The sequence below is a fragment of the Lagenorhynchus albirostris genome, chromosome 9, assembly GCF_949774975.1.
Source record: "Lagenorhynchus albirostris chromosome 9, mLagAlb1.1, whole genome shotgun sequence".
In the NCBI taxonomy this organism is placed as follows: domain Eukaryota; kingdom Metazoa; phylum Chordata; class Mammalia; order Artiodactyla; family Delphinidae; genus Lagenorhynchus; species Lagenorhynchus albirostris.
The window spans coordinates 88,058,300-88,085,730 of record NC_083103.1 but is presented as its reverse complement, the minus strand read 5'-3'; the positions used below and the strand labels follow the sequence as shown (position 1 = coordinate 88,085,730).

Here is a 27,431-nt window from a genome sequence, read left to right as displayed (position 1 = left end):
TCCAAAGAAGACATACAGATGGCCAAGAAGCACACGAAAAGCTGCTCAACATCACTAATTATTAGAGAACCGCAAATCAAAACTACAATGAGGGGCTTCCCTGGTGGCGCAGTGCTTGAGAATCTGCCTGCCAATGCAGGGGACACGGGTTCGAGCCCTGGTCTGGGGGGATCCCACATGCCGCAGAGCAACTAGGCCTGTGAGTCACAACTACTGAGCCTGTGCATCTGGAACTTGTGCTCCGCAACAAGAGAGGCCCGCGCACTGCGATGAAGAATGGCCCCCGCTCACTGCAACTAGAGAAAGCCCTCGCACAGAAACGAAGGCCCAACACAGCCAAAAATAAATAAATAAATATTAAAAACAAATAAACAAAATAAAACTACAATGAGGTATCACCTCACACCAGTTAGAATGGGAATCATCAGAAAATCTACAAACAACAAATGCTGGAGAGGGTGTGGAGAAAAGGGAACCCTCTTGCAGTGTTGGTGGGAATGTAAATTGATACAGTCACTATGGAGAACAGTATGGAGGTTCCTTAAAAAACTAAAAATAGAATTACCATATGACCCAGCAATCCCACTACTGGGCATATACCCAGAGAAAACCATAATTCAAAAAGACACATGCACCCCAATGTTCACTGCAGCACTATTTACAATAGCCAGGACATGGAAGCAACCTAAATGCCCATCGACAGACGAATGGATAAAGAAGATGTGGTACATATATACAATGGAATATTACTCGGCCAGAAAAAGGAATGAAATTGGGTCATTTGTTGAGACGTGGATGGATCTAGAGACTGTCATACAGAGTGAAGTAAGTTAGAAAGAGAAAAACAAATATCGTATATTAACGCATATATGTGGAACCTAGAAAAATGGTACAGATGAACTGGTTTGCAGGGCAGAAACTGAGACACAGATGTAGAGAACAAATGTATGGACACCAAGCGGGGAAAGTGGAGGGGTGGTGGTGGTGGTGGTGGTGTGATGAATTGGGCGATTGGGATTGACATGTATACACTGATGTGTATAAAATTGATGACTAATAAGAACCTGCTGTATAAAAAAAAGTATAAATAAATAAGACAAAGGAATGTTGAGCCAGCTAGTCACAGAACTAGAAGCAATTCACTTCTGACTTTAGACATGTTCCAGAAACTGAGTAAACCAAATTTTGGGAAATGGATTTTTTTTTTTTTTACTGCAAGAAGACTTTAAAGTTTTCAGGACTGACCTTTCATCTCTATTTCCTTATTAACTGTTTTTACTGGTGGTCTGCAAGTTGAAGCACATAAAGCCCCTGTTTCTTGTTTATCTGATATTCATAACATAGACCAAATATAGCAATTTTGGAAATACCCTTCAAATGAAAACAAGATAAAGAGGAGTTTGTGAATGTATAAGATGAGAGAGACGATTACTGTGTGGTACCAAATACAGTGATATTCACTAAGTAAAATAGACACAAGTATTCAATAACTGGTAAAATTCCTAGAAGTGCTACATATTTAACTTTTATTTCTTTGTCTAATTTAACTGATTCCAATGATGCTGATGTAAGAGCAGGTTGTTTCAAAAGTGAAGATCTAAGTGAGCCATCCTCTCCCATGTGTCAATCAAATTAGTCCAAGGCTTTGACTTCTTCCTGGTCTTCTTTATCTGACTCTGAAATCACTTTCCTGTTGGCAGTAACATGAATCAGTTCCAATACACAGAACTCTGTAGTTGTGAACACAACGTGGCATGAAAAAAACTTTTGAAAGTTTCTCCAATAAAGATTTGCTGTCTTGCATTCTGACTATGCCTTAGATTTTGCAATCAAATGTAAACATCTGTGGGAGGAGTGGTCATTCCACTGTCAAGTGTGACCTGAAGGGCACAGGAGCAGACTTCCTAAACTTAAATATATTGTGCTCACCTGAGTCAAACCTCTGAGATTTCATCATTGGTGATTGATTTCTTTGGATGACCCATTGTTCCTTCTTGTCAGCCCTCTTTTACGATGCAAGTATTGGATTAAAAAACATAGTGCCACTGAAACTTTACTATGTACACACTTTCTAGTTCTTTCTTTCTGACAGAAGGGGACCTGGAGTATCCTAAGATCTGATGAAGGAGTGATGGTAAGGGCATATCTGTATATGTGGGGAAAGTTTGGGTAGATAGGAAAGGATGGAGGGAGGAAAAAGAGGGCAAAATTAAAATTGTGTTTAAGATATTTCACAAATTAAAAAATGTTTACAAATTACTGTACAGTATAGAAACACCACTTTCTAAATTAGCTAATGCTGAACTACATGACATTTTTTAGCTAAAATTTTTTGTTACAGGGAATTCCCTCGTAGTCCAGTGGTTAGGACTTGGCGCCTTCGCCGTCGGGCCCAGGTTCAATCCCTGTTGGGGAACTAAGATCCTGGAAGCCACTTGGCATGGCCAAAAAAAAAAAATTTGGGGGGGTAACAAATATTTTCTGAATTCCTACATGGAGGCAGTGTGCTAGGCACTTTGGGTGACCCAGTTTCTCATGGAACTTACAATATAGTCATAGACGAGTAAAAAATATGTGAAAAGTTAAATAACAACTTAAGAGATAATAAGAGTTGAATAATTATAAAATATGGGCACAAAGTAGTGCATGACTAACTGCCAAAAGAATGGTGCAGACAGTGACTGTGTAAGAAGCTCATGGGAAGAAGATGTCATAGTGAAATGGAATAGAATTCAAGGCTTCAGGACACAGGAGGGAGGCCAACCTGGTACACAAAAGGAATTAGGTAAGCACTTAAATCATTAAGAGAATTATCTGTTCAAGTTGTGAAATACTGTTTTACTCTTAGGTGAATCTACATGGATAGTAACAGGACTGTTCTGATCACTCCTATAAAAATATGCACAGAAATCTAAGGTACCCAGACAGATCTGTTGATACAATTCAAGTAGCAATCTTCATTATCTGAATCAGATAAGTGAACTTTTGACTGGACTAGTTTTGCTTCACCCTTAGAAGCTAAGTCAAATCATCTAGCTGAAAAGCAAGAAATTAAGTTGTTGAACATTGTATAGACAATATAGCCAGGTGATTAAGTGATCCTTCCATTTTCTCAGAAGTTTTAAAAATCAGCATAGACATATTAATTTTTCACTAATAACATCTGATAACATTCAAGGAAGTCGGCCTCAATACCAATTAGATAAGAATAAAAATTCTATTACTTTTTGTTTTTCCCTGAATGTAGTATGCAAATAAATATTTGTCAAATTAATGTCGAGTTAGCCACATTGGGTTTCAATCAGAATACAATAATGAAGACATTTACATTTTTTATTAGGGATTCTTTCGTGATTAACCAGTGATAGCCGGTTTCCTTTAAACTCTTCTGGACCATGTTCCTGGTGCTGCTCTAACATTATTCCGGTGATAAGGCTATTAATCCATCACTGTGAAGCTAGAGCCCTTGCTACATGAACTTAGATTTAGCAAGCTTAGGTATGCCTTTGGTGGTATCAGAGTCGATAATCTAGAAGACCTGCTGATCTGCCAAAGATGGCAGGGCTAGGTGTGGGTAGGGGATAGGGGTACTGAAGGGGAGTGATGGCAGGTGAATACAATTACCCAGGATGAGAAAGGAGGGGAAGAGAATGTGTACAGACTCGAGGTTGATCTACTCTCCTGTTTGCACCAGTTTATACTTGCATGTTGCACAGACATGTAAGTGGGCACAGGCTTTAATGTAGATGAGCAGAAGAAAGTTTTCTCAAGGCAAGAAATCTCTAAAACAGTGGGTGGGTTTTTAGAAGATTTGAAGGTAGGGAGCAAACTGATTAAAAAAAAAAAAGCACTTCTTTGACAGAAGTAAACTTACTTTGCTTTGTGTACTTTGGCTTTTGGTTTATAAGGAAGGGAAACCAGTTCTTTCTAAAACAAAACAAAATAAAAATAAAAAAGGAAAATTTTTAGTTCTTGCACTGACTGAAATTTACTTACTTGAAAAAAATCTGAGGTAAAATTATCACAGAGTTTATAATGACCAGCTTCTTAAACCTGGAGACTGTGGGGTTAGAAATGGTCCAGATTAGGGCATTTGGGGTTCATTCAGGAGAGTGTGTTTGTACATCCGGAAGTGTATGCGGTGCTATTGCTTTTATTGTTTTTTCCTCTTCATTTAGCATTTGTTTTTGTAGGATCTAAGCAAGATCAATCATTGTAAAACAAATACTAGCAATGAAGTAGCCCATGTTAATATCCTACGGCTTTACAACATGTGACAATAAGCCCAGAGACAAGAGCACCATTTCTGTGCCAGCAGAGTTGCACACTGTGGAGATATCTTTGGTTTATCAAGGACTGTCAGATTATCTGATGTCTATGCCCTGCCCCCTCCAGCATATAAAAGGCTCTGGACCATGGGCACCAAGATTTAAGGAGTAAAGCTATAAAACCTCTCAGAATTTGCCATAGTTCATATCACCACCACCCCCACCCCGCCCTGCCCCGAGGTTTATCTGAATGTCTCACTATCAGTCTCACCGAGATCCTTTCTTCTCTTTGTTTTTTTAAGAGTTGGATAATCTCATCTCTCTTTTTAGCCTGTTTAAAGGAAAAGAAAAAAAAGAGCAGATGAGTCTTTTGACTCAATAATAAAGCTATGTGTCCATGGTGGGGGTAGGATTTTTTCCATTTTCCTTCTTGTATTTTGGGGCAGAATTAAAAATTTTTTCCATGATAGTTTTATACTTTTCATTTATAACACAATTCAGTTTTTATTCCAGAGGATGCTGCTTTACAAAATAATTTGAATTTGATTCTAAATGGAGAGAATTTTTCTTGCCCATATAATAACTTTTATTGACTTTACTACATGAACCATACTAAGAACTTGATATGTTTTATCATTATTTTCTTATAGTAACTCAGAATTTTGACATCACTATCATCCCATTTTATATATGAGGAATGTGAAGAATACTAAGGTTAAATACCTTACTCAAGGTTTTAAGTGGCAGAACTGGATTTGATACCAGCTCTACTTGAAAACAAAGCCCAAGCTATTGGCCACCACACTAAATTGCCACTAAATGGTAGCAAGACACAAAATCAGCCAGCTCAAACAGCATGCTGCCATGGACATCCATGGCAAGAGGGCTCTTCTAAGTAGCGTACATACAGAACAGAATCTCACACGCCATTGTTCCTCTGTCTTAAGATATTGAGACATGCGCATCCTCAGGTTAGTTTTCTTAAGAGTAAAAAACAAAACAAAACAAAACCCCCCACTATTTTAGTGCAGGCACAAAGATTTATCAAGATATAGACTGTATACAAAGAGGCAAATATGGGTACAAAATTTTTTTCATAGAATACAGTTATGTTCAGTATTGGAGATGGCGAGGCAGAAAATCGCATCTGGAGTGTTTGTGAACAAGAGGAGAAAGAAATCTGAGAATCTGACAAATCAAACTTGTAGGTTCAAATGGCCAAATAAAATGAAAGAAGCTCTGCTTAGATCAAGGCTAGAAGGAAGATATAACTGAGAATGGACATAGATTTGTCATATCTCGGTAAAAATTCTGTCATCTATCCATCCATTCAAATTTATTAAGCACTGCATTATTTTCCTAGGGCTGCAGTAACGAAGTATCAAAATCTAGATGGCTTAAAACAACAGATATTTATTGTCACGTGGTTCTGGAGGCTAGAAGTCCAAAACAAGGTGTCAGCAGGGCCATGCTCCCTCTGAAACCTGTAGGGGCATCCTTCCTTGCCTCTTCCTAGCTTCTGGTCATTTGCTGGCAACCTGGGGCTTTCTTTGGCTGGCAGCTGTGTAGCTCTAATCTCTGCTTTCGGTGGCATGTTGCTTTCTCCCTGTCTTCACATGGTTGTCCTATGAGGACACCAGTCATGTTGAATTAGGGGCCCACCCTACTCTAGTATTAACTTCTTAACTAATTTTAAACACAATGATTCTATTTCCAAATGAGGTCACTTTTCATGGTACTGGGGGTTAGGACTTCAACATGTCTCCTTTTTTGGTGGGACACATTTCAATCTGTAATGAGCACCTATGATGCAACATTACTGTGCTAGGGGCTGAACAAAATACCATTCTTGCCTGCCAGGTGATGGCAGACTTGTGGAGAAAAAGACAATAGTCTCACCTCACATATACTACAATGGGATTAGAATAGGATGAAATAAGAGAACCGAGGAGGCACTCTCAGTTCAGATGAAGGTGTGTATGTATCTGTGGGGGAAACTCAGAGAAGATATCCCAGTGGAGGTGATGTCCAAGATTAGGCCTGAAAGCGTAGTCACCAGATAACAGTACAAATGGGATGGGGAAGAAAGCTTTCGAGGCAGAGGAAACAGGGTGTGCAAAGCCCTGGAGGCTGCATATTACTAAGTAATTCCTCAGGATGAGTCTTTAGTCCTCATGGCTGCAAGAGGAGCTGCAAAGCTCAGGCTAGCTCCACTGAGACGTGGGAGGAGGGGCTGTGCTGCTGCACAAGTAATCGGCAGAGTACACTGCTGCTTTGGCTTTGCTTCGTTCCGCTCCAGTCATATTAATCTTGCCTTTTAAGAGCCTACAGAGTTTTAATTTTATTTATTTTGGGACAAGATTTCTTCTTTTTACTTGAATTTAAGGCATCATGTATCACAGAGATTGAAAGGAAAAAAAATTCAGGGTCTTTTAAAAACTAAGCTTATTTTTTTCCAGTTATACATATACAGGTATCTATTCTTTTTCAAATTCTTTTCCCATTTAGGTTATTACAGAATATTGAGCAGAGTTCCCTGTGCTATAAAATACGTTCTTGTTGGTTATCTATTTTAAAAGTATAGTAGTGTGTATATGTCATTCCCAAACTCCCAGTTTATCCCTCCCCCGCACCTTTCCCCTTTGGTAACCATAAGTTAGTTTTCTGTGAGTCTGTTTCTGAAAAACTAAGCTAATTTAAAAATACCTGTCAATTTGCTATGGATTGAATAAAATAATGTCTATAGAAAAAGACCTGGGATATTTTCAGTGTAGATATTCAATGTTAGTTTCTTTTCCCCCATTACACATGTACTCAGTGGGAATTAAATGCTCCCATACTGTGATTACACAGCACTTTATACCCTTATTACAGTATTGATCTTACTTTCCCTGCTTTATCTCATAGTTGCTACCATGTCTCTTTCAGAGTGTTACTCATCCTTTTATCCTTCCTTAGAGCTTAACAGTGCCTTGTAAATGATACTCAATGAATTTTTGTTGAATTGATTTGTCATTATATATGAATGAACCCATTACACTAATGCACAATCATTAGTCTAAGCAAAAAAAAAAAGTTTTAGAAAGTGAAATTAAACAGTGGGTAAGTTTAGTTCTTAAAATCCCCTATGAACAAAACTATATGATTATTTTCTGTGTAACTATTGGGTAGTCACAGGCAAGTTATATTGTCATAATGCTTCTAATATAAATGAACAAATATTTAGTTATAAGACTCTAAATAATAGTAGGGTAAAAAAGTCATTCATTTAAATTTTGATTTCAGGTACTTTTTTATTATAATGGATTATATTATATTACAAAAGTTAATCCGTTTTTTAATATAATATAATGCACCAGAAACAAAGTTTTCAAATATGATTTGATTTCTGCTTCCTGGACATGTTTCCTGGGAATGCATAACAAAACTACTGTAGGCAACTGTGTCATCAGAACAAAAACAGTGCCAACTATTCTAAGAAATCTCTGCCAGGATAACTAAATACATTCAGTGGTAAGAGAAAATTCTCACAATTTACCTTATTAGTAGGGATAAATAATTTACTTGTTAATTTCATAACAACAAAAGAATTCTCATTTCTAACCATGGTGTTTCGGTTGTGTTCATTAATGGAATTTATAAGACATTTAAATCATTTACTAATTCTTAAAATAATAGCATAAGGGGGTCAGAATTTATAATTTTTTTTTCAGTTTTTGTTGTGATATAACTGGCATACAACACTGTGTAAGTTCAAGGTGTACAGCGTAATGACTTGACATGTATACATATTGTGAAATGATTAGTACTTGAGTTTAGTTACCATCCATCATCTCATATAACTACAAAATTGTTTTTACTTTTTTTTTTTTTTTTTTGCGGTACGCGGGCCTCTCACTGCTGTGGCCTCTCCCGTTGCGGAGCACAGGCTTCAGACGCGCAGGCTCAGCGCCCATGGCTCACGGGCCCAGCCGCTTCGCGGCATGTGGGATCCTCCCGGACCAGGGCACGAACCCGTGTCCCCTGCATCGGCAGGCGGACTCTCAACCACTGCGCCACCAGGGAAACCCTTTTTTAACTTTTGATGAAAACTTTTAGGATATATTCTCTTAGCAACTTTCAAATATACCAGTACAGTATTTTTTATTATAGTCATAATTTGTATATTATATCCCCAAGACTTATGTATCATAATATATTTATAATATTTTAATGCTGGATATTTTCTTATATTATACATTTTAGTCATATTACTTATAGTTATATCCTACTCCCGAAAAAATAAATTACAGAATAAACAGTGATTTTAGTAAGTTAGGATATGATCATTTATACATTTAATATCTCATAGAAGGTTAATGAATTTTAGTGCCACTTCAAGGATTAAGCTGCTGAGTTCTCTATTTTTGGCTTTTCAGAGCCAAACAATTTGGGTGGTAACATAGATTAGTGGAGTCAAATATATTTGGGTCTGAACCCCAATTCTGCTCTGTGATTAATGGCAAGTAATATCTTAACTATTCCTACTGGTTCCTCCTTTCCTCCTTCCAATGTAATCACTATCCCATTGGTTAGAGGTTTGTGACCTTGGGTAAATCAAAGAACCACTTCTCTGAGTATTGATTTCTCATCTATAAGGAAGGTTGTGAAAATTGGAGATAATACAAACATTGCTTAACAATGCATGGCATACAGTGGATATTCAATAAATGGTAGCTATTATTATTATATAAAATTTTTTTTTCAATGCTTTCAAAATATGAAAGAGTGGGAAAAAGGAGGAAAGGATGGATTACCCACCTTCTGTGTACAGGCATGGAGGATTTTTGATGATTCAACCTCTTACCTACAGGTGAGTTAGTGAGTAGAGTTGGAAGGAAGAAAGGAGAAACAAGGAGGGATATCTAAGATATTACTTGCCCTTTATGCAGTAGAAATTCCTCTACAAATTCTCCAGTGTATTATAAACATTTTCCTCAGTTAAATTTCAGTTATAAAAAAGCTCTTAATAAGCACTAGACTCTAAAAGAAAGGTCCTTTCTTCTCAAGACCTGGTTCTCATATGAAAAATGCGTTTCTTCCTTGTATTATGATTAAAAATTTTTGACTGAAACATTCATCAAAGATAGCATATGGTAGTGTTTATTTCTCTGATTACCTATCTACATTACCAAAAGAAAATTTCTCTTGACCACCACAGTATAGGAGACTAATTACTGAATTTAATCTTACGAATATCTTAGAAGAGTATTGAACTGGTTCCAATTCAATAAGCTCTTTGCTTAGTTACCTGGCAACCATCCCGATACCTAGAGAATCTAGAAACTCTTGAAACCAGTGTGGTATAGTAGTTAAGCACATTGGCTCCACTGTCAGATGGACCCAGGTTCAAACTGTCTTTACTATATTTTAGCGGTGTGACCTTGAAAAAGTCACTTACATGTTTCTGCTTCAGCTTCCTCATCAGTAATTATAAAGCTTCTCAGACAAAGCTGTTCTGATGATTAAATAAGAATATGAGTAAAGGACTTAGAGTATATATGCTGTGTAGTTAGTTCTCAAAAATATTACTATTCTCTGGTGAGAGGAGCAGATGGTTGGAAAAGGAAAAACACTTGAAGAAAATAGACTAGGAAGCACTGGTGGAAATATATTAACTCAAGTAAAAATTAAAAAAATATTTATTCTTTCCATTGGCTATCAATGCAATACATGCTCACGACACAACCATTAAAACATGTGAAAAAAAGCACATAAAGGAAAATAATATTTACACAAATTCATTGCTGAATCTAAAATCTTAATATAAGTTTAAGATTTTAAAACATGTAAAAATTTTAGAAGAACCCTAAAGGACCTCTAAAATAAATAATCTAAGGATTTAAAAATAATACATGAAAGGGAGAAAGGCAGCTAGGGGAGCAGCTTAATGATCATGATACAAAAAGCATGCTCAGTGATGAAAAGCAGATAGCAGTTCATCCAATTAAAAATAAATGGAGATGTAGAGGCAGGAACAAACTTAGAGTTGCTGAAAGATGGCGATAAGCCTCGCTTGACTGGGACAAGATGTTTGTTTTGGGGAATAGAAGTATATAGGATAGGATAGTTGAATGGCATCATGCTGAGGACATTGACATAAAGATAGCTCTGTTTATACTCGATTTAGTAGAAGATAGGAACTATATTTCTGACCTCAATATTAATAAGTTAGAAATAAAAAAGAGTTAAGAAGACTTCACAGATTTGGAAATTAAAAAGCATACTTCTAAATACTTCATGGGACAAACTATAAATCAAAATAAAAATTTAAAAATACTTAAAGTGCAATAATAATGAAAACATTATATAGCTTGTGAGTTGCAGCTAAAATAGTACTTTGAGGGCTAGTTATAACTGTAAATACTTATATTAGAAAAGAGATAAAGTGGAAAATTAAGAAACAAAGTGAGAAGGGAAGGAAGTTAGAATGAAAATAAGAACTAACCCAAAATTGAAGGGAGAAGTAATAAAAATAAAGAACTGATAACATAGGAAACAAAAATAATGACAGAGGATAATAAAAACAAATGTTGGTTTTTTGAAAAGGCTATTAAAATAGATAATCCTTTGATATAATTACTTAAGAAAAAAGGATGCAAATGATTAGAAATGAAAAGGGGTAATAACTAGAGCTCAGCAGAGAGTACAAAGATGATTGAAAACACCATGAATCCTTCACACAAATAAATTTGAAAATGTAGATGAAATGGACGATTTCCTAGTAACTTACCAAACTATTGCAAGGGAAAAAAAGACCTATTTACTCAAACACGAAAACAAAATAAACAAACAAACCAAACCTATAGTACTTATGCAGATTAGCGCCATATTTTTCATTTCAACTAATTTTAGTCAATATTTAGCTCATTGGTTGGGCTTGCCTTGTATTGAGTTGGGTCTACTTGCTGTATTATCCACTACTTCTAATAACCTTGGCTTCTAAGTTAGCTTCTATACCAGAGTCTTTTTCTAGGTTTCCAAGAACTGTTGCAAAGGGTATGTATATAGTGGAATATAGTAATATTCTTTTCTCCCTTGATTTTTGACAGGGTTCTAATTGAGAACCCTGACCTGCACTGATGTAGAGCTGCAGAATTATCATGACATTTACCTTTTAATCTATATTTGTAGAGAGAGGCATTATGATAAAATTTAATTATATTTATGTGCAATGGTTAAATTAACTTTGCCCACACATTTTGCTCCATAGTTGAAATTTCAAAATATACCTTCAGTGGTAATTTTTCTTTTTGCAGATGATGAAGATAGGGTTAAGAAAAATATGTGAGAGTCTCTTTACAGTATGAGCAAGCCAGTCTTGATTGTGTCGTTTAATCAGGATGTGGATACCTGGGTGACCATGTATTTCATAATCTACTCATCAACCTTTGAGATTTACCACTTTGGTCAAACCATTTCATTTAATGCTAAAGCTTATTTTGTACTTCCTAAAATTTTATTTTTCAATTATGGGTTAAAAAAAGAGGGAAAGCAGAGAAGATAAAAACAAACTTTCATTGGGTACCTGCTGGATGTCAGGCTTTGTGTAATTCCTTTAATCCTGAGGTAGATGATATTATTGTCTCCTTACAAATAGAAGGAACTCAACCAACATAAAAATTAACAACTTTTCTCAGGGTCACTTAACATTAATTAGGTACCTAGTAACTGCCAGAGCCAAGGATTCAAACTCATTCTCAGTTCTGTTTGGCTCCATGCTTCTTTTGCTATACTACTTAAAACACATCGTAGAGATTGTGGCACACTTACACACACATACACACACAGTAACAGAATGGTTTCTTTATTCAATCTTGATTCTGGAAATGAAGAATTAATTAGGATTAACCATGGTGAAGAAGACAGTCTTTGCTCTCACAGAAAAATTTATATTCTAGTGGAAAATGTGTGCTATGGGAATACACAGCAGGGGGAGCTAATCCAGAGTGAAGTCTGCTTGATCAAAGTTAATTTACTTATTTTATGGGATCATGTAGCACTTTGCAAAAAGTGGTTAAAGGGTAAAGAATAGTTAAACTATAGTGGTACCTATAAACTGATGAACTTTCTAAGATCTTATTTAATGTACGCTAAATATTCATGATGACTTTTGATTATAAGTATAAAATGAGAATTACAGTACATTCCAATTTTAGAATATTACCTAAGCAGAACCAAGTTCTGTGGTTTTACAGAGATTAGAGAACATTATCTGATGTTTTTCTTGAGGCTCCAGAATTTAAGTTTTATCTCTATGCCAATAATTGCAAGTTAAATGCCCGATGGAATCACAAGGGAGTCTTAGTTCTTATTCTACACAGTCAATCTTCAGTAGCTTCTATTCCTGTTCTGTTACAAAATGCAGTTGGGGAAGGTTAGCATTACTATTGGCTTAAGGTAAAACTATGTCCCACATTTGGGCTTGATTCCAAAAGGCAGTATGTGCCTCTTGGCCTGTTGATTTTGATAGCAGAATGCTTCAACTGTGAATTTACTCTATGAATTTACTACCATTCCCTGTGTCTATTAATTGAAATCTGCTATGTAGATTCTACAACTTCCATATAGTAAATTTATATCTACTATAATAATAAGATGCAGAACTGTTGGCCCGCAAATGATCTACCATGTACTTTAAAAGATAGCCTGACTAATCAGAGAAAAGGCTTTCTCCAGCTCTAATCTGATATTTAGAAGGTAGATCTAAAGGCAGTCATCTATGGGAGTGGATGTTAGAGGATTATTAATCGGAGGGAGGAAGAATGCTGACTTGCAGAAAAAAATGCACATCTAAGCACATTTTCATACCTCCTGAAAATTGCCTGATCCTGGCTCAATTCCCAGCTTGGGCATATATAATTTTCATTTGAAAAATAGTGGCTTACTAAAATGAGAGAAACATATCAGTCATTACATAAAAGGGAGTCAACAATTTTTCTTAAATGTAGGTTTTGATAAAATATGAATTTATCTGTTTTGAAAAAGAAAAAAATGTGTATTTTCTTGGTTCTGTTACATATTTTTTCTTAAATCTGTTACATATATTTTAATGGAAAACCAATAGTAATTACCTGAAGAGCATAGCTCTTATTTTATTTTTTAAAATACTTTTCCTTTTTTAAATATTTATTTATTTATGTTTAGCTGCGTCGGGTCTTCACTGCGGCATGCCGGCTTGTCTCCAGTCGTGGCGCACGGGCTTCAGAGCGTGCAGGCTCAGTAGTTGTGGTGCATGAGCTCTGTAGTTGTGGCGTATGGGCTCCACAGCGCATGGACTCTGTAGTTGTGGCACACAGGCTTAGTTGCCCCGTGGCATGTGGAATCTTAGTTCCCTGACCAGGGATGGAACCCACGTCCCCTGCATTGGAAGGTGGATTCTTAACCACTGGACCACCAGGGAAGTCCTGCATAGCTCTTTTTAAAAACTGCTTTACTTATTTATTTTTTAAATTTCCCCAGCTTGTTTTTAATTTTTTAAATTTATATTGGAGTATAGTTGATTTACAATGTTGTGTTAGTTTCAGGTGTACAGCAAAGTGAAAAACTACTTTAATGTTGCTTTAAAAGGCACTTATTTTTTAAAAAAAGCAATAAGTGAGATTTGAACTTTCATGTTGAGAACAGTATGAGCATAAAATGAATTATTACACCTTTAAATTCAATAAAGTATAGATATATTAAAGATACTTCTATATGTGATTGAATTATATACTATTGATGATTCGGTCTACGATAATTACCAAGACTTGTCCTTAGCAAACAAGTAACTGCTGAGTCTTTAATGTTTTCATCATGTTGATGGTTACACATATATGATGAATGGGTGAATGGGACTGACCTCATCTTTCAGGTATGTCTCTCCTGTCCTGCCCATTAGGTTGTACGAAGGAGAGGGTGGGAGATTCTCCATCCAGATGACTCTATCTCATCTCTGGCCCATACTTCTCTAGCCCATATATTTAGCCCATAGGCCTATTTGACAGCTCGAATAGGCTTATCATTGCTTATCTCAAAGGCACACTCCATGAGTCTAAAACTGAACTTCTAACCCCTTCCGCCTTCCCCCAAAGCCCCTAACACCTGACCTTTATTTAACGTTCCTTGTTTCAGAGAATGGCACCATCCATCCTGTTGTGCAAGCCAGAAAACTATGTTATCTTTGATACCTTGCTATGCCTCACCATCCATATCCAATACACAACTGAAGTCCTACTTATTTTACTTCCTGAATATCTCTTAAATCTATCTACTTTTTCCTAATCCAAGCTACCATCACCTCCCAACTGGATGACTGCAATGGCCTTCACTCTGGTTTCCCCACTTCTGCTCCAGCCACTTTTAATTCATTCTCTTGAATTTTTTCAAACAAATCTGATATTATCATCCCCCAACTTAAAACCTTTCAATGGTTTCTTATTGTTTATGTACTATGGCCTAACCTTCCCATCACCACACTGGCCATTCAGCTTCGGACATGCGCTATGCTGTTTCTACGGTCTGGAATGCTCCCGTAGTGCTCCCTCCACCGCTCCTTCTGGCCTAATTAATGCCCACTCTTCCTTCGAATCTCAGCTTAACCTTCACAGAAATTCTCCCTGACTCTTTTGGTTGGATCAATACTGCCCTATTAAATGTTCCTCTAATATCATGTAAAATTCTTCATAAGTATCTCTCTCCTTAATTAAATTGCAAGTTTCAGATAAGGACAGAGTTTGTATCTTGTTTTTTGTTGCTGTTCATCATTGTTCTCCAGTGCCCAGCACAATGCCAGGTGTACAGCAAAGTGAAAAACTGCTTTAATGCTTGCTTTAAAAGGCACTTATTCTTTAAAAAAGCAATAAGTGAGATTTGAATTTTAATATTCACTCAATAAATATTTGTTGAGTGAATCTTGCACAATTTTTCCAAATCAGATTCTCCTAACTTTTGGCTTGGGGTCTTATCCTACTGTTGATGTCTTTGCTTGGCTCTTCTTGCCTGAGCTTGACATTGTCTCTTCAGCTTTGGCCCTTTCCTTTCCTATGTCTCTTCTTTTTTTAAGGCTACAAACTTTTCAACTGCTTTGGGCAAACATTCTGTAAAGTTCAGTTTGGCCTTCTGACCCTACACTTCAGTGCAGGGCCCTCACCTGTATGCATTGAGACCCATACAATGTCCAATTCAACTTCACACATAGAGACTAATGTCTACACCTACTCCAACATCTACATTATATCTATTGGGAACATTTATGGCCATAAACCCCAGAGAATGCAAAGGTAATATATAAAACTTTATAACCACAATTAAGAACTATCTTTTTTCTTTCTGTTTTTACTTATTCAGTGCTCTAAAAATTTATTCTTTAAAATAAAAGTTTCAAAGTTTAGATAAAATATCTTAAATAACTTCTAAGTTTTTTCAAATAAATTACCAAATTAGTGTTACAATGAAAATATGCCTTTTTCTTCCTTATATAGTTAACAGAGTTTATCTCAACAATAGAATCAATTATTGGTAAATTGATTTTTGATCAGTATCTTTTGGCTTGGCCAAGAAAAAATTACTATAGTTAGGTGAATTGTCTCATATATTGATGGCTCTAAAGTAGTTTTCTGGGTATGGCAGAAGGGAATGACACAAAAGTTTACGGATGTGATTGGAATTTGGGGGAAAGGTACATGCTTCTAGGAATTTGCTTTTTTTTTTAAATTTTAAAACCAAGCCTATCTCTGTACCAAATTTCTACTATATAGAATATTGTCTTGTCCCATGTGTTCAAGTCCTTGTCTTGTTTCTTTGTCTAGTATCCCCAACACTCTGGGACAGTGGCCTTGACTTATTTTCTACTCCTGATGCTGAATTCTAATTCCCACGTCAAGATTTCTTTTACATGCTGTTGAACCTTGGCACCATGATCTTAAATTTCCATTTATTGCCTTTTCCTGGTATCGTTTCCTTCAGAGAACTGTTAATGCTCATTGACTGTGACTTTCTTCTGTGGCCTACAGACTATTTCCACTCTTGTCTGTTGCTTGCACAAACTTTTCACAAGTGACTACATGTCTGTTCATTACCTCTGAGTCTGTGAGGCCTCTGAGTCTTGGTGAATCCTATTTTGGACCGTCCTCCTATTAATGAGTACCTCATATGCCAGCCAGCTCAAGGAACTGGACTATCATGCAGGATTCTGGTCCAGACAAGTTAACTCATCTATTTATTCACTCATAAGCATTTATTTGGTAGGTTAGGAGATCATCTGATATTTGTCAGGTACTGTGATTATAAAGTCGAAGAAGTCATGATCCTTTTCCTTAAGAAACTTAGAGCCTGCAGGAGAAATACCTCAACTACACCACAGTACATACCTCAAGTACACCACAGTACTATATGTCAGTGATTATGACTGGGGAATGCACAGGGTACTAGGGAAGCGCAAAAGAAGGGGCATTTGTTATCAGCCTGGGGAATATATAAGGATGAGGAAAGACTTGAATGTGACTATTTTTGAATTGTTTTTAAATACAAGTAGGCATTAGCTAAAGGGAGAAATGGGAGAAAAGCATTTCCAAGCGGAAGAAACTGTAGACTCATTGTCACCAAGCTGATCATGTCTCCGAGGTTCCTGCCTGTCTTTGATCACAACATTTCACCAATGGATCAATGTATAGCCTTGTTTTATGTGTATTTCTCTTTATAGACACCTTATTTAAAATACCTTGTTGATTCATCAACATTGAACTCATAGCCAGCAGCACTTATAACTCATGTCTGAATAAAGCTTATCTAATGCATGTATTTTCTCCATAAGGCATATCACAACCTGCTTGTACTTAAGAACACTAGATAGTACTTCAGCACTTGGAGGCTATTTAAAACAGTGAAATCATCAAAAAATAAAAAAGCAAAAAATGTGGCATTTAATAAACTGCAAAAAGGATACTGTTCACAGTATGAGCTGAAACAAGAAGGCAGAACATTGCCTTGTTCAACCTCAGCTAGGAACATATGTGTTGGGCAACTCAAATTTCCTCTGCTCTGTGAATGTCCTCCAATGACCATGAAAGTGCTACAGGTATTGATTTTGGGGTTACAAATAAACTGTTGCTAGTGAGCTAGTAAGTGAATTTGCAAATATGGAATTGTGAATAATGAGGACTGACTATATTACCAACACAGTGGCTTGGGGAACTGCACAATCTCAGGAGCCAAATAGACAAACGGCTGTATCACCTCAGGCTCCGAGGGTATGCTTGACCACACCTATGGTGACTAAAATACCTTAGCATAGAAAGTGATTAAATGGTGAAGTAAATATAGATACATAAAATTTTAAATTTTCTTATCTGGCTCCAATATAACTTACCTACATATCTTTTCATCTTGATAGAGGCAAAGGGAAAAGGCAGATTATGGATTTGATTTCAGGTATGTTGTATTTTCTGAGTTACCTGATCCACAGAATTACCCAGTTCTTCAATAAGTTCTATTTGATTCACCCTACTGCTTATAAGGTGTTTACAAATTTGAACAATAAGGCTTCCTGTAGCTGGAATGAAATTGATAGTTCTGCCTTTATTTTAAAAAATACACCATCCTTTTTCGCTTCATTCTGTGTTCAGTAGTTTAATTTAATCATGTTTTACCAGGAGATAGATAGTATGGGTCCTTGCCTAATTGTACTGCAGGGCTGAAAATGCTTTTATTTTGTTCTTAGGGTGAATGTATACAGAAGAGAATGTATACAGATCTTTGGAAAAAAGAGGATGCAATGCATTTGGGGCATGACCCTAACCAACTCTGGGGCTGGGTCTGCCTGGGGCAATGAATTCAGCTATTTGATCTCAAATCTCATTTCTTACCCTGAGTATCTTTTCATAGATGTTGCTAAAGAAGATTAAGAGGGGAACCTCACCTGTCAACTGAAAATGTTTCCCAAGATTGAATAACGTTTGAAAACAAAGTGGTACAATAGAGGATTTAAAAGAGTGATTCATATTTATGCAATCTTTTAATTATCATTTACTACCACAATATTTGCTCGTTACTGTGAATGCACAGTCTGTTTTTATGATTCTTCCTCTTGAATTCTTTGACAAATTAGGAACAACAAGAATTTAAATAAGTATCTTTTGTTGGTGAAGGAGAAATCCACCACTTCCTAATGGTATTTATTTTATGGAGGAAAAGGAACTTCGTTATTATTACATGAGGGCAGGAAAGCAAAATTAAAACAAAGCCAGATAACACTGTGACTGAGAAAAATTTGGTTTGTCTGGGAAGCCATTCCTGGGCAATTTGACAACAAAGAGGATTTTCTTTTATCTGAGCATCCTGGGCAATGACACTGAGGAAGTTTATTGTATCTTTGGTTTGGCTCTACAAAACTGACTTATAATGATTCTGAGCATCCCTTTGAAAGTGTAAGATAATGGAGGATAATGTTAAAGTTTTCCACTTTCATGATTCGGTGTCTAAAAATACACCTTTGTGAAACTTCTTAGACTCTTTTTCTAAGAATGTTCTCATCATAGCATGATTTGCTTCTGGTTCTCTGAAGCACCATATAGCAAATTGACTTTTGAGGAAGACTTACACTATGGTCAGTATTGGTTGTACAGGTTGTGTGACTGAACAGATTAAAACCCCATTCCCAATAAAGAGTATATATTTATTGTTGTTCTGCAGATTGCATATTTTCCTTGTGAAAATCTTTAGTTTATATTCACTCACGTTAAAACTCTGATTCCAGATGGACATTTCTAAATACGTCATCTATATACATGCCTTAAAGTATTGCTCTGATCTTTTCTTCCTCCTCCCAGCAAATGAATCATTTATAATTCTTTTCATAAAGAGATAATCAGCTAAAGAGCTTTCTTAAAGGTGGCAAAACTAAAAAGCAAATTAGTTTTATGATTTCAAAGAATTAGCTGACTATTCATTTCTTATAATGTTTTCAGACTACTTTAGAACTCTCAAAGGAAGAATAATGGTCCAGTAGAGTGCTATAAGGTTTCCTTTATGGACATGGTAAGCCATTTAATCTTGACAGACTCAAATTGTTCTTGATTTTCTGCCATGGATATCCATCGCAGAAATAGTACTTGTGATTAATAGCATTTTGTCCACTAACCAAAAGCATTTATAAGGTATACCTGGAAAATATTCCAAAATGGAGGATAACATTAAAGTTTTAAAAGTTTAGTAACTGAAAAATCAGTATCAGTTGGGGAGAAAAAGCTATAAAAGTACTTTTAGGTTTTAGGAGAGACAGAGATAAATTTTTAGATTTTCATTAATTTTAAGGAGAAAATGGAAGAAAAAACCTTTAAGAGACTTGATGGGAAATATTTTTTCGCTTTTTATAATGAAAATTATACCAGGCATTTTACTTATACAAATGTATATGTTCAAAATATGTAGAAGATTCTCAAATTGAATAGATCATTGTAAATGTTTTATTAGTTACCTAGAACTTCCCACCTCCCCATTTATGTTCTGCCATTAAGGTAAGAATTCTAGGATGGTGGTGGCAGCAATGCAGAGAGAGTACTACGGACTTAGAAAAACAGCAGTGTCCAAAAATAGATTCTATGTCTTAGTGATTACAGGGAGTCACATTTCCTCCCATCATATATAGACCCATGAGGTAAAAGCAAAACCGAGATGTGAGGGGATATGCTAAATTGGTCCTAAAGCAGACTTGCAAACAGACTAGCTTTGGGGAACATTCTTGCAAAAATTGCCAGCCTAGAAAAATTTGCCAAATGTGTATATGTACAAAAGGCTAACCCAAGTGGTGTTATCACTGTGTACAGCATATGTTCACTGATTAATTCAGTTATGCATTTATTTATTCAATCAACAAATATCGATATTTACTGAGTTTCAATAGCCGGAAAAGCACGAGAGTTAAGTAAATAAGAAATGACCTCTGCCCTCATGGAGGAAAAGAGAGTTAACATTTGTTGAGAGAAAACAACAGCCCAGCGATTTACATATCTTATACCAACTCAATGAGGGGGATATTTTTATCATTCCTCCTTCTCTACCTGAGGAAAGCTGAGTCTCACAGGGGTTAATTAAATAGGCTGCTCAAGGTCACTCATATAGTAAGTGGCCGAGTCAGACTTCCAAACCCTATGGTGCCTGGAATTTAGCAGGAAGGACAGAAACATACCTATAACACAATACCTATAACGCAATTACCTATAACACAGATCGTGACTTGCTCTGAGAGCACAGAGAAGGGAGCTATTCATTCTGTTGTCTCTAAGTCCCCTCTGGGAAAGCTTCACAGAGAAGTTGCATTTGAGCTGGGCCTTGAAGGTAAATGGGGGACAGCATTTTAGGTAGAGACACGAAAGTGCATTGTAGGTTGAAGAAAGAGCGTATAGTCACCGTTTCTCATACTTGTATTCATACCACAGTTTTGAATTTTAGAATATTTGGCAGCATAGCTGAACAATGCCGTGGCCAGCAATCATTACAACACAATGAGTCTCACAGGCTTTGGAGTTAGGAGACAGGCTTTGAATCTAGGCTCGGCCACTTACCAGTTGTGGGAACTTTGGAAAATCATTTAAGCCTTGTTTGATTAAATGGGAATAATCATCATGAGGCTATTTTAAGGAGAATATGAGTTGATGCATATACAGTGCTTACTTTAATATATATAGCACATGGTATACACTCACTAAATTGGGTGTTATGAGTACCACATCACAACAGTATCTGAGGATAGCTGTAAGAGCCTTCAGTTATTACACAATTCTCTTGCTTTTTTCACCATGGCATTGTTTGACTAGAACTGTATCGTACCAAACTGATTCAGCTCTCCTATATACTCGCAAGGCACAGTTTCAGTAATATTCTCTTTCTATACTGCTGGCTTGCTGCTTGGTTAGGTCTCTTATCTTGTACTCTCAACATAATAGAATCTTCTTTATACTGCATTGCAGGACCCACTTGACTTAATGTACAATTTGGCAGATATCACAGTATAATGTGCATATTTAGGTTTAGAAAAAATATATTTTACCCATTTACCACTTCGGTAGCACATGTGGGGAGGGGTACATAATATGCCCAAGCCTAGTGGTGAGAACCAACAGTACCGAGTAGCCTGCATTGGGGGTAGGGTGGGGTATAGGGGAAGGAGGAAGGAGAGTGGTAGAAGCCAGTCAGGTTATAGTCAGACTGGAAAAGAACTTGAATACCATGCCTGAGAGTCTGGTCTCCATCCTGCAGAAATGGAGAGCCAGGGGAAAAAGAACAAAAGTAGGTGTATGGACTGAATTGTGTCATTTCCACCCCCACTCCTGCAATTCCTATGTTGAAGCCCTAACCCTCAGTGTAACTCTATTTGGAAACAGATCCTTTAGGGAGGTAAAGTTAAATGAGGTCATTAGGGCCCTAATACAATAGGACTGGTGTCCTTACAAGATGGGGAAGAGACACTAAAGCTTTCTCCCTCTGCCATGTGAGGATGCAGTGAGAAGGTGGCCATCTAGAAGCCCGGAAGGGAGGCTTCATCAGAAACCAACTCTGGAGGCACCTTGATCTCAGACTTCCAGCCTCCAGAACTGTGAGAGAATAAAATTCTGTTATTTAAGCCACCTGGTGTGTAGTATTTTGTTATGGCAGCCCTAGCAGACTAATACAGCAATACAGCACAATAGGATTTGGGTTTTAGGAAGGTAACTAGTGCAGCATGGAGGATATTCTTTGTTTGCTCAACTCTATACATTCTTTGAGACTCAGTTCCTTTGGGAAGATTTCTTGACTCCTTAAGCTTGACTTTGATGTCCTTCAATGTGTTCCCATAGTATTAACTGCATACATCTATCATAAAAATGTATCATAATTCCTGCCTTTAATTGGCATTCTCCCCCCCCAGATTATAAACTCCTTGAGATCAGGGAACACATCTTGTCTTTGTATTCCCAGCATCTAGTATGGTACTTGGCACATGGCAGGATCTCAATAGATATCTGGGAATTAATTAAGTAATTAATAATAGAAGAACCTGAGGCAAGGAAATCAGTTCTAAGACTACCATTAGCAGAACATCTACTTGTAACTCATCATATTGTCTTAATTGTTTGACAAAAGATGAAAGAAGTTGATAATAGTTTGTCTTTAATCTTTTATTTCTAATCCCTTCCAAAAATGAAATTAAAATGTGCTGAAGAAGTCAACTTTTAATGATTTTTGCTTCACTGAGAATTAGGTTCTCTTCCCATTATTAAGTGCTGGTATAAATATACATTATCTAATATCCTCAAGAGAGAATAAAATGCTGACTATTTCTAATCACTTAATTTTTTTGGAGGAATCACCAAGAGTCCACAAAGGAAACTAATGTGATCAGCAAACTCAAATGCATTGTTCTGTAATTTATGTAGAATTCCCAATAAGTCTTTTGGACTTTGCCAATACATCTGTTGATTAAAGACATTAGGCCAGACGAATCCTCTATCTGCGTTTATAGTACAGGAACAGTTAGAGGAATGGAATTTATCCATTAACCAAACAAAATGTTTCTATAAATCACTGTACTAATTGTTGAGTTAGGGGCTGTGCCTGCAAAATAAAAGCAAACAAGGGATGTTGCCAAGAAGAGACACGTTCAGTTGATTTGACAACACCAATGTGTTTAATTGCAGCCTTTAGGCAAACTGGCTCTAGATGATGGACTCATTCCTCTGATCATTTATTTTTGACCTATTAAGTCAATTCTATTCAGTTTTTCCTGTTCTTACAATATTTCTGTTCTTACAACACTGTATATGGTTTGGGGCCTTATTGGGTGGAAAGTGTGTGAATCCATCTTTCCCCACTTCCCTCTGATTTCATTGTTCTTACACATCCTTGGGCTTTTGCAGAGACTGAGAATAGCCAAAGTTTAATAGAATTTCTTAAACTTTAATTAAAATTCTAATAAAGGTTTTCCTATTGCTCAAGCTGACATACTAGAAGCAGAAAATTTTTATATACATACGTTAAAAAAAGAATAATTGGGATGATTTGGAAAATAATAATGAAATTTTAATGAAAATCAGATGACTTTCTGTAATATTGGCCTACCTTTTGGAGATACTTTTTTTTCTCCTCAGATTCCTGAATCTTTAGGGTTTCAGCAGTGACATCTCTTTTCTCTAAAGAAAACAGAATCAAATACAATCTAAAATAATTTTATCATGATTTTACAATAATGTTGATAAAAAATTAAAGTTTAAAAGGCAATACATAAAGTTGGAAGGTAAACACAAATACGTACTGTCTTGAAACTTTATGAACCAGATTCATAAATAACTGGAGATTGAATTAATTAGCTCTGGCTGCAGGGAACCTCTAATCTCTTTAGAAGAGGAGTAGCCCGAGTCCAGAGACAAGAAAAGGTCTCTAAACAGAACTTACTTGAAGTATCGTAGATTACAATTTCTACATTCCTACTCAATATGTTATAGGAATTTAGGCATTTTCCTCTGGATAAATGGGGTGGTCTCTGAGGCAGGGTCTTGGTATGCAATTCAGAAAGTTATGCCAAAGGAAGAAGTTGTATCTTTACACTTATTACCTATTTTTTTTTAAGAGTCTAGGAATCAGGATATTGAAAGGTGTAAAACTTGGTACTTAACTGCTTTTCTCAAGGAAAAAAGGCTGGTAGTAAATTTTCTCTAAAAAAATACAAAAGGGAAGTAGTCATTGGAAAAACCACAGCATTAAAGGTATTTAATTTTTCCATACCTGTAAAAATTGCATAACAGTTTCCCATCTTAGGCCTTACAGGTTAGGGAACTTGGTTCCTAATGTTGACTCTGCCTTCAACCTTCTCTAGGGCTTTCACTTTGGAACTCTATTATGTGAAAAACCATCCTTCATATCCTTTCAGCCAACATATAACATTTGCCCAGATTATTCTATACTGTTTAGACAAATAGATGTCATAACCAAGGGATATTTTCAGATGGACTTTTAGATGTAACAAAGATACCACCGATCATTTTGGGGTGGAAGGATTGCTGGGAAGATTTTAGAACTGTTTGTACAGGGTTTTAGACATTTAGAATTAGGTTCTGCAGTTTCTCCTGGGAGGGGCTCTGGTGTCTGCCCTGTGGTTAGGGAGGAGGCAGAAATCGCTGACAGGAGGCAGCTACTCACCAAGCACACTGCCCCTCGAGGGCCGCGCCACCCGCAGACGCTGACTGCTACCTCTGGACAGCACCAGCTGAGATTCGTTAGGGGGATACATTGATGCCCCGATCCAGAACTGCTTGGCCAAGTTGGCATCGCGATCCGAAGAGCCGGTGAACACCAGTAATCCCTGCGGGTGAGTTTCACAGGACTCCTTTCGGCTGCTAAGACCATTGCTGGGCCTCGTTTCCATGGCAACTCAGGATGCTTCTCCAAGCTCCCTTGCCCTTCTCCCAGCCCCACCCCGCCCACCCCACCCCCAAGCCTCCGCCGGAAACTCGCTAAGTTGGCCACAACCACGGCCGGAAGCCCTTAGTTTCCTCGATAGAAGCTGGGGTCTAGCGTGCGCCCTTGTGCGCCACCTGAATCCCACTTCTGCAGTGATCGCAGACTTCGGGACCAGTCCAAGCCTTGGAGTCGAGATAGGAGAGTCAAAACATCAACTTTGAGGCGTCTTGTCCTGTTGGAGTCAGTGGGGGAGCACTTCAGCTCTCTTTTACTCTGAGTTAGCCTCCTACACCCCCCCCCCCCGCCCCGCGACCAGCTTCCTTTCCCCCCCCAACTATGTCTAAATAAAGCTTCCCTTAGCTCCACCGTCCCAATCCCCTTTCCACACCAGGTTGCTGTAGCTCAGCACCCTCTATGGCGAAGTTCTGGGCCTGCAGTGGTTGGTGAATTCAATAAGGCAGCTAACAACCTAGCCTATGGAAGCTAGAGGTGTGAACTGGGCTGATAGGCACCCCTGTATATAATGTTTTATACACTTTCCCCCCTGCATCCTTTAAGACCAATCTTACGGAAAGACGGTCGATTTAGATTGTAACATCAGTCCCACTAAAAGCTGCTTAGACTGCAACAGTTGTAAATATATCGGATGAGTGGACCCAGCCCCTTCATGAAAAACACTATAAAAATTTTGGTTAATGAATTCTTATAAAAATATTAATAAGTGTATGTGCATAGCTTTCCCGGGAGATCTGGTTAATCTAGGAACAATTTAAGCATTTCAGCGATAGGAAAGTTGTAATTACTGTGGCGGGAATTGAAATGGACATCATAAAACCAATTTAGGAAAGGAAATGGACACATTGGTAATAACCACAATTTAGTTTCCTTATGGCCTTATGGTTTCCATAGTGACCTTATGGCACTTTATGCTTTCAAGATATTAATACAGTCTCACAGAAAGATAGCTCAAAAATTGATAATTACAAATCTATACAATGACAGTCAGCTAAGGAGAAAAATCCTATTCCCCAACATATCCGAAAATTTCTTGGTTCAGAGCCTGAAGCAATATTGAAAAATTGTATATAAAGATATACATATATTACATATGTTGCATATTTAGCAGCCAACATGTGGATATCTCTCTTGGCTGACCTATTGAAAAACAGGCAATGGGTAATGTTAGCAAATTCCAATCCCCCCAGTCCCCCCCACCCCCAGAACATTGATATGCACAGGCAGCTCATTTAGATGAATTCCCAAGTCTTTTTACCTGGCCGTGTGGTTAGTGATTGGTACTATTAGCAATCAGCTAACTACACTGCCTAGTAACTAGACTCACAGGAAAAAAAAAAGGCTTTCATCATAAACTGCGTCTCAGGTTGGTGCCCCATACGTTGTGACAGGCAAATCATTGTTTCAGTTGTAGCTCACTTTACTTGGGGGGTTGATGAATACCCTACTAAATAATGAAAAATAGGCACAATGAATCACAACAAACAGCATTAAGCATTACATAGGGGGCTCCACCCAGCAGTTTAAATGTCTTAAAGCCATTCAATACCACGGATTTCGCTTTGCTTACATGGTATTGTACAATCTTACTTTTACTCCTAGAGGTTGCTAGCAGTTTAACCATATCTAGAAGCAGCAGCTCGCAGGAGTCTGCAGGGGTTACTAGCATGTTGGCAACGTGCTCCGTCAGCAGCGCTAAACGCTGACGCATCAAATCTCGAAGCTCAGTGGGCTCTTCTCAAACGCTTGGGGTCGGCGGTTTGCCGCCGAGGGTGGCGTCTTCCTCCTGGCGGGGCGGCGGGTGATGCTGTGTCTTGTTTTGATGGCAGTGGAATTAGTGACTGTAAGCATCAGAGTACAATCAGCTAATTACACTGCCTACAAACCGAGCACCGGGCGCCCGCGGGCTGCAGCTCCCGGACGGTTCGCAGCGCCGACGCGGTATCCCCGAGCAGGCGGGCCGCGGGATCGGGCCCGCCGCGACCCCACATTTCACCGGGGGCGACGCCCGATAGTGCCTAGGCGCGAGGGCCAGGACGCTGGTCCTCGGTGGACGCCTCCGAACCCTCGCGGGCACTCTCGCCCGGCCCGCTGGCTGCGCTGGCCCCTGCCGGACTCGCCGCGCACCCTTGGCACTGCCAAGCCAGTGCCTTGGCACGCTCCAGCGGGGACCTGCACCCCTAGGTTCGGGCCCCCCAGGCCCAGGTGACTCCCGGGAGCGCCCAGCCAGCTGGCTTCACCGGGGCCACCGAATCCCTGCGCCCCGCCTTCCCGGCCGCTGTCTCCCGCACCACCCAGGGCCCTCCCGCTCAGGTTCCCTTCCCTTCACCTCCCCTTCGTTTTCTCGGGCCGGCTCCCACCTCCCTCACCCGGGTCCGGCCAGCCCCAGAAAACTTCTCTTCAGTTCTGGGCCCAACTCTAGAGCCGGCTCTCAACCCCGTGCGCCCCGCCGCTCCGAGTGGCCGAATAACCGTGGCCGTGGCGGGCTAACCGCCCTTGGAACCCCGCGGGTGGAAGGGGCGGGGCGGGCGCGAGACGGGGTAGGATGGGGGAGGGGCTGCATGGGGGAGGGGAGGAAGCAGCGAGAAGGGGCGGGGGGCGGGCCCCTGTGTGGAAGAGGCCCCGGAGACAGACACTGGTCTTGAGAAGTTCCCTGAGCTCCTCCCCTCCCCCCTCTCCAAGAAGTCCCACAGGCCC

General features: G+C 38.3%; 1 protein-coding gene across 1 annotated transcript; it reads right to left on the bottom strand.

Moving 5' to 3' along the window:
- Window positions 1–1,632: 1,632 nt before the first annotated feature.
- HOATZ (HOATZ cilia and flagella associated protein) lies at window positions 1,633–24,684 on the bottom strand. The gene is made up of 5 exons (XM_060160883.1): window positions 24,459–24,684; window positions 23,936–23,974; window positions 23,382–23,452; window positions 3,875–3,927; window positions 1,633–1,690 (listed from the first exon to the last, which is right to left on the bottom strand). Exons 1-5 carry the CDS (start codon window positions 24,682–24,684, stop codon window positions 1,633–1,635), a joined length of 447 nt encoding a protein of 148 aa, XP_060016866.1.
- Window positions 24,685–27,431: the final 2,747 nt, after the last annotated feature.